The sequence below is a fragment of the Phalaenopsis equestris genome, unplaced genomic scaffold (genome assembly GCF_001263595.1).
Source record: "Phalaenopsis equestris unplaced genomic scaffold, ASM126359v1 Scaffold001210, whole genome shotgun sequence".
Taxonomy (NCBI): Eukaryota; Viridiplantae; Streptophyta; class Magnoliopsida; order Asparagales; family Orchidaceae; genus Phalaenopsis; species Phalaenopsis equestris.
In genome coordinates, this window is record NW_018165649.1 from 136725 (window position 1) to 153559 (window position 16835).

General features: G+C 35.5%; 1 protein-coding gene across 2 annotated transcripts in view; it reads left to right on the top strand.

Moving 5' to 3' along the window:
* Window positions 1-16835, top strand: part of LOC110033526 (protein ENHANCED DOWNY MILDEW 2) — a 94614-nt gene that overhangs the window by 38361 nt on the left and 39418 nt on the right. For both annotated transcript variants that reach the window (XM_020737542.1, XM_020737541.1), the window contains exons 11-13: window positions 8870-9014; window positions 9107-9208; window positions 15336-15428. In XM_020737542.1, the coding sequence (XP_020593201.1) occupies window positions 8870-9014; window positions 9107-9208; window positions 15336-15428 (340 nt within the window). The remainder of the gene's footprint in view (window positions 1-8869; window positions 9015-9106; window positions 9209-15335; window positions 15429-16835) is intronic.

A 16835-nucleotide genomic window follows, 5' to 3' on the forward strand; every position in this document is an offset into this window, starting at 1 on the left:
TTCTGTTCGAACACAAGTAACAACTCTTGTATGCATATCTTTAATGACTTAAACATAAGTCATTTCAACACTTTTCTTCTCGAGAACTCTCCAAAGGATATCTCTAGGAACCTTATCGTAAGCTTTTTCTAAATCAATAAAAATCATATGTAGATCCTACTTATTATCTTTGAACTTCTCCGTCAAACCTCTCAATGGATGTATAGCTTCCATAGTAAACTTGCTCGTCATAAATCCAAATTGATTGTGATAAATCTTAGTAATATGTCTTAAACTATGTTCAATTACTCTCTCCCATAATTTTAAAGTATGACACATCAACTTAATTCCTCTATAATTTTCACACTCTTGGGCATCCGCTTGATTCTTAAAAATGGGAACCAAAATACTCTTTCCGAAATTTTAAAGTCATCTTTTTAGTTTTTAAAATAATATTAAAGAGTTTAGTAAGCCAATAAACTTCCAAATCTTCTAAATATTTTTACACTTTAATTGTGATACATCAGGTCCAACAGACTTTCCACACATGATTTCCTTAAAGCCTCCACAACTTCTTTTTTACTATTTTGATAGTGAAAATGAAATATTTTATTATTATTAACAATATTAAGATCACTAACGTCGATTGTATTTTCCGAAACTTCGTTAAAAAGTTTATCAAAATAACTCACTCACCTATTTTGAATATCTTTTTTTGAAAAAAATAGTTTTTAATTTTCATCTTTAATACACTTTACTTGAGTTAAATCTTTACTTTTATTTTCTCTTTGTTTGACTAGTTTATACACATATTTTTTGCTCTCCTTAGTATCTAATCTATTATAAATATCACTAAAAACATAATTTTTAGCATTACAGATTGTTCTTTTAAGCCCCATTTGGAGCAGCTTATAAGTGTGTTGGGTTTGAAAACACCGATGGGGCGTTTGTTTCGTGCATTTTAACTGCTTATCCAGAACCGCCACATTGTGTTCTTTAATAAACGTGGCCACGGGATCGACCCCGCGGCCCGCGTTTCACTCCCGCTTCGATGGTTTGTTTCCTCCCATGCCCTTCTGTTTGTCTCCTCCCTAAATCGCCGATTGCTTCGCCTTTTGGATTCCATCTTTCTATCGGATGGAAGGAGGGACTTACGCGGAGGAGCTGAGTGTTAATGAGAGTTGTCTTTTGACTAAGGACTTGCGTAGAGCTCGCTTGTATCTTTGAGATTAATGAGAGCTGGAAGGAACAAGTTAAGTTTATTAGTACAGATCGATGGATGTTTTTTGGTAGCCTGCACATGGAATGGAAGTTTTACTTGGTCATGGGATCGGGGATTTTGACTTCGAGAAGGTGAGTAAATTAAGGAATCCGATTCCTCTTCTCCTTTGCGGTCCTGTGCATTTTAAATGTTCTCTGTGATTAATTTCCGCGTCATCTTTCTTTTTGAAGTTTAGGAACACATAATATCACTGGCTGGATGTCTGCTGGGTTGATATCAATGAGCAGTAGTGAACAGAGGCCTTTGATTTAAATACTTTGGCTATGGATAAGTTCTGTGCTTGCAAAGAAGATGGGAAAGGCATCAAGTTCACTCTTCGATATCTTAGGATGCCTTCAATAATCATCTTGTTCCATCAGCAAGAAAATTACTGAGTTCTTCATGTTCTCAGAAGTTGTTTCTTTTTTGTAATTATTGGAAAGTTGCTGCTTTTTTTATGGATTTGATTTGGGAGGCATGGAGTTGAAAGGAGATCATTGGAGGTAGTGGATTGGACGACTTAGATACTATCCTTTGTGATATACAAAGTTGCTGCTACTTGAGTAGATATCTGATTGATAATAAACCCATGATTGACCATTTACATAGATTTTTAGAATGTATCCTGTATGGAAAGCCCTTCATAGTTGCTTGAGAGCTTGGCTTGAACCTTAATGTTTCTTTTATCCTTATTCGAGATATAGTTTTTCAACATTGTCAAAGTGGTTCCATTTAGCATTTCTGCAATATATATTTGCATTGCAAGATCTAGCTGGGTTGGCTTTCTTGTCCTAAGGGTTGACGGATATGAATGTTCTTGGGCTCAAGTTCATAGGCTTGTACTATCTGCCCATTTGGTAGTGACCACAATTGTTGCTTATACCTTCGGTTGTTTAAACTATTATAATAAGAAATATTTATATCACAAATCAAATAAGCTCTTTTGTGTTGAGAAGAATTATATATATTCTTTTTCAACCTCTTTGTTTCAGCTAGGAAACTTTTTTGGAATGCAATTTGACATTTATCCCTTGTGACTTATTGGTTGACTCTTCTAGTGATACATGGAGCCTCTCCTCATGTGTTAATAGGCATGGGGTGCTCATGGTAAAAGTCATATTCTCTGTCAGATTTGAGTATGCTTTTATGACCACCAGATAGGGCTGTCGAAACGGCTCGTTGTTCGCGAACAGCTCGTGTTCGACTCACTAAGAAGCTCGTGTTTGGCTCATTCGCTAAGTTAACGAGTCGAATACGAACAACACGAATAAAGATTTGTTCGTTCGTATTCGACTCGTTTTGGCTCGAAATACTACTAATCAATTATATATATATCTTTGATGAGTAGTATTTTTAAAAAACTTAATTGACTAGAAGACTATAAAGATTTATAATCACTTATAAGTATTAATTAAGAAAATAGAATAAAAATTATTAAATTAGATTCAAATGATGTTTTAATATAAACAATAATTTTTAATTTTTGCCTCAATCCTTAACATTTTATGGCTACCTGATTAAGGTTGTCAAAATGACTCTTTGTTCGTGAACGGCTCGTGTTCTGCTCGCAAAGTAAACAAGCCAAACACGAACTCATTTTTTGAGCTCGAAATATAAACGAGCCGGACACGAGCTGAGCCTGAGCTCGCTTGTATTTGACTCGTTTACACCCCTACCACCAGAGATTGATTATCAGAACAGTTCTGTTGCAAACAACACTACTGCACAGGGGCAGAATAATCATTTATCCAAAAATATCTGCAAATCAACTGTTATTCAAACAATTGCCCCAAACAGCCAGCCAACTTATCAGGATAAGCTGCAGCGGCCCCAAACAGACCCTTAGACTTTCTACGGGTTGTTTGATATTTTTTCGAGTTTTCAAAGTTTTTACATTTAAATTAATTTTTATAACATAATTTCTTATATTTTATCTTTTCTTGCACATTATTATTCTACCACAAACTATTTTTATTTATAAAAACTTTTCTTTTGATTCTCCAAGTATAACTTTTGTCACTTGTTTAATAGTGTTTGTTACTTTATCTCACATTAAATTTGCTTCGTTATGAACATCTCAAATTTTAAAAACTTGAATTTTACTCCGAAAAATAAATTTATTTGTCTTTTAGATATTCCATCTAATCATACAATGATGATTCCTAGCATTCTTTATTTTACAACTTTTCATATTAAACTATAGAACTAATAATCTATATTCAGTACTTAAATCCTCACTTGTAATGAACTTACAATCTTTACATTTTTGACAATCTTTTCTTCTCATATGAAAATAATCAATTTGTATTTTATTAGATCCATTCTTATAAGAAATAATATGCTTATCTCTTTTCATGAATAAAGTATTAGCAATAACATCATATGCATAAGAAAAATCTAATGTAACTCTACTTTCTTCATTAATCACTCCAAAACCATAGCCACTATGATTATTTCTAAAATCTTCTACCAATATACCGACACGTCCATTTAAATCTCCTCAAATAAAAATTATTTCTTCAAGAGATATCATTTGTATCAAGTCTTCTAAATCATTACAGAATTTATTTTTAGATCATATATCAAACCTACTTGAGCAGCATAATCACATATAATATTAAAAATTTTAGTATCAACAATAATCTTAAGGGTTATAATTCTATCTCCAATTTTTACAACATTATCTTTCAAATTCTTATCTATAATAACACCTACACCATTTCTAGTGCGACTCTTACCTGAATACCAAAGTTTAAAACCTAAGTTATCATTATCCTTAATCTTTTCTCCAACCCATTTAGTTTCTTGAACAAATAGTATATTTATCTTTCTATGAATCATAATATTAACCAATTCTATTAATTTACCAGTGAGAGTACCTATACTCTAAGATCCTATGATAATATTAGTTTCATATACTAACTTCTTTATCCGCATCCGTCCATAATGTGGAAACCCTTGCTTATTTTACACATTCAGGGGACGCCCTAGTACTTGCACAATAATCAAAAGGATTCATGTCATGATTTTTTTCAACAAGTTTTACGTTGGCTGTCGACTACCTAACGCAACCCTCCACTTTTCTCATCCGAGTTTGAGACTTGCAATGACAATGTTAAATTGTACTTAAGTATTCAATTTTACTTGGTGTCTGGTTGGACGATGAAAGACTAATTTAATGCCTTTTTGATAGTTTGTTATCATGCTGTTTTTTCTTTTTTTCTTGGGCAATCTTCTAATTTATTTGCCACTGAATATTTAATTTCTCGCACCAATATCATACTTCCTTACCTACCACAACTCCCCTACATCTGTTTTATAGATGCAAACTGTATTTTGTTACTGTTTATTTAATTTCCATTGGTGTTTCTTTTCATAAAACATCTGTGTTTCATTCGTTGAAAAGCTTTGGCACTGTTCAATTTCACTCTTTCCTTTGAAGACGTATTTTCTCCTCTTGTTATTTGTCATGCAAATACAAACAATTGTATTGTGCAGGTTTTTGATATATATTTATGCTTTGCTAATTTTACATACATACCACTCAATTATTGTGTATTTTTAGAGCTAACACCCAGAGTTTGATATTGTGGAATTGTGAGTTTTTTATTTTAGATTTGTTCTCAATTTATTTCTTTTTTATTATGTTTTATTTCTTTCCTTTTCTTATTTGTGTTATTGGTAAGTTGTAATGGTAGGAATTAAGTTTATCCTAGCCTTTACTTATTATATAAAGATAAGAGTTGTAATTTGATATTTAGGAATTAATAGGATGCAATTTTCTCCACCGTTCTACATGGTATCAATGTGGGAACAAACCCTAGCTTCTTCCAGCTGTCGGAACCTCTCCAACGTTCGCATGAACACCTTCAACCGGCTTGCACGACCTCTCTGACTCTTGTAGAATTCTCTCTGCATGCCTCTTCCTCTATTTTCTTTGCCGTTGGATTCCTTTTGCAGCAGAAATCTTCACTGCTGCAGGCTCATCTCCGCCAAATTCTTCTAGCAAGCCTTCCCTTGCTTTCATCTCTGCCGTCAAATCAACAACAGCAACAACAACAATAACAACAACAACTGACTTCTCCTCTGTAACAACCACCTATCTTCCTGCAGCTGCCATATTACACTCACTCTACTTCTCATGGTCGTTTGCTCCCTCGCTCATGCTTGTAGATAGTGAGTGGTTGCCTTCTAGTAGATAGCGAGCTGAGTTGAATACTTGAATTGTTTCCATGGAAGTAATGATTGCATGCCACTTAATATGCGTAGATAACATCCATATTTGGAACATTCTAACCAGAGCGTTTTGGTCTTAGTGTTTTTTGAACACTAAGGCGCTTTGACTCGTGTGCTTTATCCAGATGTTATAGAATAGAGGCTTGCTGTGCAACATATGGAGTTGCAAACCCTTGCCATCGAGAGCTGGCTTGCACCTACTCATTTAGCTTTGAGACAAAAAAATTAGCTCCAGTTGCAGAGGTTACAAACACACTTTTGTTGGAAAATCCGAGCATGAATTGATGATGATGGCGATGCTCTATAAGTTTGTGAAGATAAAAGTTGACATTAGAGTTATTGAGTTGTTTAAGATGGAGCTACAACAAGCTCATGCAAAAGTTGTACCCTTCTTCTCGAGTCAATCATGTATGAGTTTATTGAAAATCAATTTTTATTATGACACTATCATCTGAGCATTCCAATTTTTTTTTATGTTGCAGAGTTGTACCTTTATCTTTCTAATTAATAAAAAAATTAGAGTTTTATCGCTGTGAAACCTACCAAATTTCTAAATATATTCGTCATTTCTATCATCTGTCCCAGTACAAACCCTCACATCATTTCTTTATCATCCATAATGACCTTTGGGGACCATCAAGAGTGAAACATTTTTTATTTGGGTTGTCTTGATTTATAATGTTCTCTCTCAAAGTCCCAAAATTTTTTTGGGTAGATGTCATGCTCATAGCCATCCACCTCATTAACAGAATGCTAAACAAGATTATTAGATTCAAAGCCCCTCTCAATTTTATGATGGAAAATACCATCATGTTAGAGGCTTTTCATTTAAAATTTTTTGGTCATTTTTTTTTCACATTCATCAACCAAATAACATAAAGCTTGACCCAAAATCCATCAAATGTATCTTCCTTAGGTATTCTTCTAACAAAAAGGTTATAAATGCTATTTTCCCATATTAAACAAATATTATAACTCCATAGATGTTCCATTCTTTTAAAACTTGATATTCGAATGGAGGGTTCGAGTAAATAACAGACTTGAGACACTACTTTGGATTCTCTCATTGACCTAGAGTCTTTACAACATATTCTACTTCTCTACAGTACTCTGGATATCCACACTGATCTAGAGTATTTGTATCCTATTTTTCTTCCTTCTAACCTTTCTATCTTCCAAGTTCCACCAGTTGAGAACATCCAACATGAGATTGACAACAAGGAATTTTGTGTGTATACTAGGAGAAAGAGATCTACTGAGCAGGATAAAGACAATGTGCAGCTACAAGACTTTTCACAATCAAATCTGAACTCACACATCTTTGAGGCTCCAAAGGAGGGAGAGTGCAGTGGAGAAGATAGAGAAAGTTGCAGAAGTTGTCTAATTCAAGCTTATGTTGTCTATGGGAAGTTATCATCAACTTATAGAGTTTTTGTGTCTAATCTTGATAGTGTGTAGATAGACAAGTCTATTAACGAAACACTTTACAGTTCACAACGAAAAAAGAACAATTAAGGAAAAGACCCAAGCGCTTCATCTAAATAACATGTTGACCCTTACAAAGGTTTCTCCAGATAAAAGATGTGTTGGATGCAAATGGGTGCTCAATGTTAAGTACGAAACAGACGGTAGCATTGAGAGGTTCAAGATTAGGTTGGTGGCCAAATGTTTCACTCAGTCTTATAGGATAAAATATTAAAAGATCTTTGCTCTAGTGGTTAAGTTAAATACTGTAAGAGTTCTTATCTCCATGGTAATGAATAAAGAATTGGAATTGCATCAACTTGATATCAAGAATGCTTTTTTTGATGAAGATCTTGAGGAAAGTGTATATGGAGATCCCGCTAGGACTGAAAAATGACTCAAATAATCATCATGTTTGTAAATTAAAAAGTCACTTTTTGCTTCAAACAAACACCAAGGGCTTGGTTTGACAAGTTTTCTAAGGTCATGAAATTTAATGGGTACATTCAATGCCAAGTAAATCGTACATAATCATAAAGCATACACATGGAGGTAAGAAAACTATACTCATTGTCTTTATATGCGACATGGTTTTGATATGTTATGATGTGAAAGTGATTGGGAAGATTAAGAAGGTTCATGCCACTGATATAATTTATGGGCATGAAAGTGGCCAAGTCCAAAATAGGTGATGTGATATCCCAAAGAAAGTACATCTTAGACCTACTAAAAGAAACATGAATGCTGAGGTGCAAACTTGCTGACATTGCTAGGGATTTCAGCAAAAAGTTGTAATCAAGGGTAGAGAAGACACCATTCGAAAAATGTAGATAATAGAGATTGGTCGGTAAGCTTGTCTACTTGTCACATACTAGACCTAATATCACTTTGTCAACATAGTGAGTCAACAAATAGACAATCCAAATGAAGAATATTTGAAGATAGTTTACAAAATATTGAGGCTTTCTTAAGAAGACCCCCGATAGTAGGTCAATGTTTAATAAATAAGACAACAAGGAGGTAGGGATTTACATTGATGCTAGCTGGATAGGAGAACTCATGGACAGAAGATCCACCTCTCGGATTGCTCCTATGTCTCTGGAAATCTTATCACTTTGAGGAGCAAAACAGGAATAATAATTTCTAAAAGTAGTGTAGAATCTCAGTATCAGGCTCTTTGAGAATTTGTGAAGGAATGTAGATCCAAAGTTTACCAAATGAGTTGGGATACTCCACGGTCAATCCCATAAAGATGTGTGTGACAGCCAAGTGCCATTAGTATTGCAAATTATCTCGTGCATCATGACACGTCCAAGCACATTGAGACTGATAGACATTTTATCTCTGAGAAGGTCAATGAAGGTTTTTTTGACTTGATCTAAATTCCAACTATCTTCAAGTTGCTCATATCTTTACTAAATCTCTACCTCCAGACAGCTTCACTGATTTGAATATCAAGCTGAGTCTTTACAACATCTATGACCTAGCTTGAGGGGTAGTGTGAAATTCTAAATTTCTTATTTTAGATTTATTCTTTTCTTGTTATGTTGTATTTCTTTTCTTTTTAAGTAGTTGCCTTTGGTAAATTGTACTACTAGGAATTAAGTTTGGCCTAGCCTTTACTTATTATAGAAGGAGAGAGTTATGATTTGATCACTAAGGAATAAGTGAATACAATTTTCTCAACGTTTCTACAGATATTTACGTTTATAACACTTTAGTGTCATAAACTTATGCATGAAAAATGTATTTTACTTATAAGAGACGTGATTGTGGTATTTTTAATGCAATGTTAAAGATTTGTGTGGTATACACATAAATATGAATGCTTAGGTGAAATCTAAATGTTGATTCCTTTCTTGTTAAAAGAGGATCGGATGGAATAGAATGGTGGTTCTGAATCTTTATTTTTTATTTGCTAAATTGCAGTATTCTTTCTTTAGTGGAAGAAGAATCATCTTCATTAACTCAAGATGACATCCGGAAAATGCTCTCAAGACCTTCCACTTATGGATCTTCTGCAGGACAGATTGATAAGAGTATCACACTTGGAAAAATTGAGGGTGCAATTGAGGCATGTTTTCTGAAGCTAAGAAGATATTGTGGTATCGATCTTCTTAATTTTCTTTTATTAGTTTTAACCAATCATTTGTTTGGTTCCTGTAGGCTGTTCGCACTGCTTTGGAGAAATTAGAAGGAGGTGGAAATGTGGAGGATGCTAAAGCTGTGTGCGAGCCTGAAATTCTTAAGCGTTTAATCAAGTGGAATGTATGCATTTTCTGCTGTTTTTAATTGCTATTGAAATTGTTCTCCCTTTTAAAGGCTACTTTTGCGATATCCAAACCTTACATTATCATGATAAAGTGTAACTTTGCTTTCATTTGTGTACATGCTAGTTTTGCTATTTTAATTTTGATGTCACGCCCTCTCATATGCGCCTTTGTTTTGAACCTTTGCATATCATTATAAGTTTAAGGTTCAGCCAAATTGTTATACTACTGCATTCCTATTTTTTTGTTGCCATTTTGTTTTAACTCTTTTATTAGTTAAATTACGCTTATGCCGCCAACTTTTACCAGAGGTTACAATTTTTGTCTTCAGATTTTTAGAAGCGACATCATGGTCTTTTACTTTTTGCAATTTTAATGCCTCCGTCACCAGCTATTAGGGTTTTTCTATCTCATAGAAGGGAATTTTAGTTGTACAAATATAGACCAATGATAATCATGGCGGTTGGACATTCCAAAATGCAAAGGATCAATGACTTTTAGCACCAATTGGGAATCCAATTTTATCACAGTCATCAAATGCAAGAAGTGTCAGTTGTACGCAATTCCTAATTTACGTGCATTTCTTTTTTTCATGACCAACTTATATGGAAATGACATTTTATAGATCTTTTGGGCGTGCCATTGAAATATTTGAAGGTTGCTCCCTCAATGTTTTTAAGGTCACAAGTTAGAATCATCGAAATAGTCTCTTAATGCTGTACAAATGAATTCCACATATATATATCATATATATATATATATATATTTGAGGAAGCCATATATTTAGCCGGCATGGTTTCATTCCCTTTGCTAGGGTTTCGCCTCATGGCGAACCCTAGTTTTCTGCTACACGGATCTCCCATTTCTATTCCCTGCTTCATCTTCGTCGACGGGTGCTCGCGTATTCCCTGCTTCGTCTTCGTCGACGGGTGCTCGTGTCTTCGCGTCCCGTCTTCGCATCCAGACGACGAGGCAGGCCGAGTTATCGCATTTCCTTCTAGATGGCGTCCTCGTCTGTCCAGGACGCCTCCTTCGCAGTCCTCTCATCTCGGTCTGGCGACAGAGCTACTGCTCTGCTTGCTTGGTCGCGTTCGCACTACTCTGTTCGCATTTCCTTTCAGACGACTTCTCCCTGCTTCCTGTCCGACAGAATCTTGTTGGTAGAGATGGCTATCCGTTCTTATGCTACTGCACTTGTCGGCGACCTCTCGATTTCTACTCGTGCTCCTCTTTCAGAATCAGAGTCTGATTTTCGTATAGGTAAATCTCGCAATGTTCCTCAATATTTTCACGATGCTCTTGAAGGTGGTGGTGATCACACCTTCATAAAAAATTGGGGGAAAAAATAGGAAGCCTGCTCTTATTCTCACAGAGGTTGAAACCAATACTCTCGCGTCCTCTTGGCGTTTTGCTCTAGTGGGAAATTTTTTTTATGGTAACCCAAAATTGGAGATCATTCGGAAAGAGTTTGAGGCATTGAAACTATTGGGCAGTTGAAATATTGGTTTACTTGACGGTCGATACATACTGATTCAGTTGTCTCATGATGTTGATTATACCCGCATCTTTTCTCGAAAAGTTATCAAGATCGACAACCGTTATATGAAAATTCTGAAGTGGAACGTTGATTTCGACCCAAAGGCGGAGTCCCCTATCATTCCAGTTTGGATAAAATTTTCGGGGTTAAAATTACATCTGTTCAATTTGAAAATTCTCTACTCCTTAGCAACTGCTTACGGTAAGCCTCTCAGGGTTGATAGTCTTACGCTTGCTGTCACCAGACCCTCTGTGGCTTGTGTGTTACTTGAGAGAGATCACTCAACCAGCTTCAGATTAGGTGTGAATTGAAATCACTCACAACGGGTATTGACAAAAGGTTGAAATCGAACCACACCCTCCTTATTGCTTTGATTGTAGTATGTTTGGCCACAACTCTGCTATTTGCTATCATTTACATTTTCATCTATGACCGAATATCACTAAAGAACAACCACCTATTGTCCAAGTTGAGAAGACGCAACCCGGTCCTCTTCCTAATACCATAGTTCCTGATGAAGAACAATATACTACAGCTATAGATCCAATTGTGCTTATACCACCCACTGTTATTGAAGAAAACTCCCTCACATGCCAAGACACATGAGAGTGCTTCTTTGATCTAATAGTAGATTAGCCGGTACAACATGTTGCTGCTTTTAATGTTCAACAATCTGCACATCTCCAACACACGGTAGATCAAGATCAGGTGAGCCAATCTTTGGAAGAGGAATGACAAGTATATTCCAGGAGTATATTCCAGGAGGAAGAAGGAGGAAGAAGAAGAATGGAGGCCGACTCCAGCTAGGGAACATATTGAATGATACATTGGTTACCACTGACAATGCCAATCATCTTACCAAATTATTAGCTTGTTCCTTCCGTAGAACCAGATATAGAGGCAAAACCAAATTGGGTTGCTCTCTAGCCACCTGATATTTTGTATTTCAGCATGTTTAGGCAATGTTCCTCAATATTTTCACGATGCTCTTGAAGATGGTGGTGATCACAGCTTCATAAAAAAATTGGGGGAAAAAATTGAAAGCCCGTTCTTATTCTCACAGAGGTTGAAACCAAATTTCCTCAGAAGCAATATGTTCTTTTCAACAAGTACCCTGGTTTCAGAGGGACGAGAAAGATTGAATGTAGGAATGTTTGTTTTGAGCGGCTTACCATAGGCTGAAGCAATAGAATACAAGACATTCTTAATAAAATAATGAAATGATTGGTGGCTTCGTCTGCTGATCAAAATCCACCGACCATTTCAAAATTTTCATAGCTTTGTTATTGATCTAGATTAATCTTCTATTAAATAAGCATGTGTAATCCTCTTTTTTATTAATTTGAATAAAGATGTGTCTTTCATCTAAAAAACTAATTTTTCAATCCCTAACAAGGTGCATAAACTCAAATTCCTTCATAATAAACTTTATTTTAGGATGGCGATAAAAAATTTTTTTGACCAAATTCAGACTACAGGAGGAAGCAAGCTGATTACATACAGCTTCTGTAAAAAATATAGCTGGCTTCCCATTCTTCCTACCATATTTTCTTGATATCCTCAGCCAACTCAAAAGGAGGGAAATGTAAGCACCTGAAGCATGAACGCCCGCAAGGGCAGCAACATACGATATGTCGGAAGCCATTACCAAATGACAGGCGCGACGATAGGACATCGAAATAACAGTAAACGGAAGAACAAAAGTTGAAAGGGGGATCAAACGGCCTTTTCCAAGTTGAGCAGGAAACCAAACTCTCTGCAGCCCGTGTTTAGGAACGTCCACGACGAAAGCAGGGAGGAAAGCTTGCGGCGAGAAACGAAAACCAAGACGAAGACGACGAAGGACTACGGCGGAAACTGCCCTTCCAATCGGCGACAACGACAAAGGACTGCACGACAGAGGCAACGAGATTGACCAGAGGAAGACGCCATTTTTATAACATTCTATATATATATATATATATATTTATTGTTGAAATATTGGAGTAGACCAGTATATCCTATTGATAAAAAAAGGGAATAAGCCAATTACAAGGGGCACTCATATGGAAAGAAATAAAAACAAAATAAAGGGAAATAGGAAAGCAAATAACAAATAAAAGAAAATTTGCATATTAATAACGACTAGAGATTGTTGTTATTATTTTAATATTCTAATACTCCCTTTCAAGCATTGATGTCAATCATGCTCAACTTAAATTTCAAATCATCAAACAGTGGCCGAGAAATGTTTTTTTTAGAATATGATAGCAACTTTCGATTTGTGTTTTAAAATAAAGTTGTAAAAGTTTTGAATTGGGTTAAATGAAGTTGTAAAAGTTTTGGAAAATGATAGCAACTTTCGATTTGTGTTTTAAAATATAGATCCACATCATCTGAGTGTGATCATCAATTAAAATAAAAAAAACTACCATCTATTAATGTAGCTGGCAGTGCGTGAGGGTTCCCGTACTTTACTGTGAATCAGTGAAAAAGGAATGGAAGGTGCGCAAGTGTGGGGTAGGTAATGAACCCGATGATGTTTGGTTAACTGACACGTCTCACACTTAAAACTAGATAGACTTTGATTAAAAAAATCAATGGATGCAAATGTTTTAATTATTGGAAACTAAGATACCCAAATGACAATGTATCAATATAATGAGACATTCAATGACTCGAGATAGATTACAAATACTCGATATCTTCATTCTCCATGTTTTTCTTTGGAAGTAATAGAGTTCAGCTACTCGCTTAGCAGTTCTAATCATTCTGCCGAACGCTGATCCAAAAAAAACACAATCATCAGGAGAGAAATGAGCAATACAATCAATGTCTTGTGTCAACTTACTGACAGATAAAACACTACACTTTAAGAATGGTACATGTAACACAAATTTCAGAGTTAGATCAATCATTAGAATAACAGATTCTTTATCAGCAATAGAATTATAGGAGCCATCTACAATTCTGACCGTATCTTTTCCAGAACATGGATAAAATGTTGAGAAAGCTTGCGAGCAACCGTTCATATGGTCTGTGGCACCTGAATCAATGATTCATGGACTAGAAGATGAAAAAAATATGAGTACCATAAGGATAGTACCTTGACGGACCTGGGAGGTTGACAGGCCAACAGAGAACTGATTGGATCCAAATAGCTTGATTAAGCGCTCCATCTGACTTTCCAGAGTGTCGGAAGATTCCATAATATTCTGGGGACGAGCCAGTTGAATCTTGGTAGATTGATGTCCTATTAAGATCTTTAGCATTAGAAGATTTGGCCGAGGATTTATATGCTTGTTTTTCGTTGAACTTCCAACATTTGTCACGAGCGTGGTTTGGTTTGTGTGATAGTAATCACAAGTGGGGTGACTTGCCTGAGAGGGCTAAGTACTATTAGAGACCGAGGTGGACGATTCGATTGAAGGGTGGAAGTGTTGAGCATGACAAGTTTACGGTTCTCTTCGTGGCGGATCTCAATGAAAGTAGTACGAGCGGAAGAAGAGGATTCTGGCCAAAAATATGGCCCCAGATTTTGTCAAGCTCTTTGTTGAGGCCTTGCAGGAATTGAAACATGTGTTCATTTTCTTCAATTTTTTTTTGAAGAGAGAAAGGTGGGCTGGAGAGTTCCAAGTGTAGTCGTAGTGCAAGTCTCATTTCATTCATAGTGCCACCAGGTCATTGTAGTACTGGGTCACGGTTCTTAATCCGTGTTTTACCTCTCGCTCATAAAGTTGGCCGAAGTTTCCTGCATCCGAGTAGGTATCACAGACTGCCATTTAGAGGGCACTAGCAGAAGAAGTGACATAAATGAATGACTAATCGACGGTTTCATAAAGCTAATCGACCACAACATGACCATGGAGTTCTCAATTTCTCAAGCTCTATATGCCGCGTCAGTCTTTGGAGGTTCATGGATCATTCCTCTGCTAGGTGACCGAATTTCTCGCATCATTTGATGAATAAGGACAACGCTTGGGACCCATTGGAGGACACACACACACACTCGTGCGCACATGCACCCACGTGCACACCCACACTCACTCTCACATATGCTCGCACATACATGCACACGTACACGCACATGCACGCACGTACATGCACCAACCGCCCACACACACACATAAATGCATACAAGACGTTTCATGAAATGATTATGCTTGAACATTGCCCATGTTTTTAAGCTAGTTGTATCAGCTGATTTTTTTGGAGCTTATGTTATGATTCTTGCATCTGGAATGTTGAGTTATGTTAGCAAATTTACAGCATGGAGCATATTTATTTGCATATTTGCACATTGACCTCTGCTATATTTGGTTCTAATAGAGCTTTGATGATAATCATTAATTTTTAGGGAAATTACATGCATAAATTCTTATTTATTTACACACCTAACAGCCAAAGTTTGATATTTACACTTATAGCAACTTGGTGGTATAAATGTATTAATGAAATTATTATGATGGTGCTATTTTTGATGTGATGTTAAATATTTGAGTGGTATGCAGATTGAACATTGTGAAATTTCTTGTTGAATTCGTAATAACGATGATTTTTGACAAAAAATGATTCTTTTGCTCTAAATGTTTAGTATTTACTTTGGCAGGTTAAACTGAAAGTATATCTTGCACCTGTTCTACATGGTGCACGCTACTCATCATATGGCCGTCATTTTACGAAGTTTGATAAGCTTCAGGAGGTATTATATCGCTCTTCTATTTTTCAATCCAGTTACTCTTCTTTTGATACTTTGCAAAACAAGGACAATTGTACTGGGCTGCGTTGTTTTTCAGGCACCTGCTCGACACGTTGATAATTGGATGGACAACATTTTGTTTCAAAATTATCATTTTGCGTAACATTTTTTGTATTGCACATCTATGAACATTAATCTACCCGATACTAAAAATTCTCTACAAATAAATGAGTTTATGTTAATCTTGAAAGCATGCTTACCATCCATCCTTTGATCTTGGTCTAATTGTTTGGTAAGGCGAGTTGTTGTTGCTAATCCGACTCCCATCCCATACCTTACTTGAGCTCTCTAACATCGGTGAAATGGCTCTAATGGTATACTTAATTAAATTAAAATTTAAATACAAATCTTGAGGTTAAAATTTTGTCTATATGGCCACTTAAATTTTTAGTGCTTTCCAATGATTAATGATTGGTAGTTGTAGTTAACCATGAAGGAGTTTTTGCAATTCCGGAGAGTTTCAACATTGAATCTAAATAATCCTTGATCAAACATGAAGGTAAATTTTGATTTACAAACTTAATCTTGTTCAGGAAACTACTTCTGAGTTCCTAAATATCAAGGATGCTTAAGGTATTAAAAAAAAATGGAGGTTTGAGGTGTTACTATGTTGGAGTTTTCATTCCTAGAAGGTCATTATTGTTAAGCTTTTATGCTTATCTCTATTTTGATGATATTTTTATTGTGAGGAATCTGTCATCTACATTATTGAAAAGACAGCATTCTTTTATCATCTCGTTTAGAAAACTGGTAGTGAATTAGCTTAAAAATGATTCGCTTCTGATTCATTAGAACATTTGAGTAGTTTTGTTTTGTGTTCATTTCTTTTGGCCTTGTTCAATGCTCTTTGTTTTAACAAGTGAAGTTGCTCAATGATACTTATTTTCTAGCGATCTACTTTAAAAAGTAGGTTTGCATGTTTTTATGTGATTTAGGAAGTTGTTTGGTTGCGGAATTCAAATGAGATTTTAGGACTTGATCTTTTTTTATATGAGGGCATAAAATAGGTTTGGTAAATCCTCAAATCAATATTTCTGGTGCTGAAACTGTCAAGATTGCTAAATAGCAAATGAAAGAAGCCTTTGATTTATTTGCTAAATAAGGGAAAATATGTGCCACGAATTGATGGGCTTAACAAAAAAGAGGAGTGACACAGATTCTTGTGCTTCATATGAAAAGGGGAGTGCTACAAATTACTCCCTCCTACCTGCTATATAAAAATTTCTAGACAGTAGTTTCAAATTTTAAATTCTTTTTATTTAATAGTTTTTAATTATAATTTAGGTTATTTTGTATATTAATACCTGTTAAGGGAATGAAAAAAACATTCTTTCTAGCCAGTTTATATAT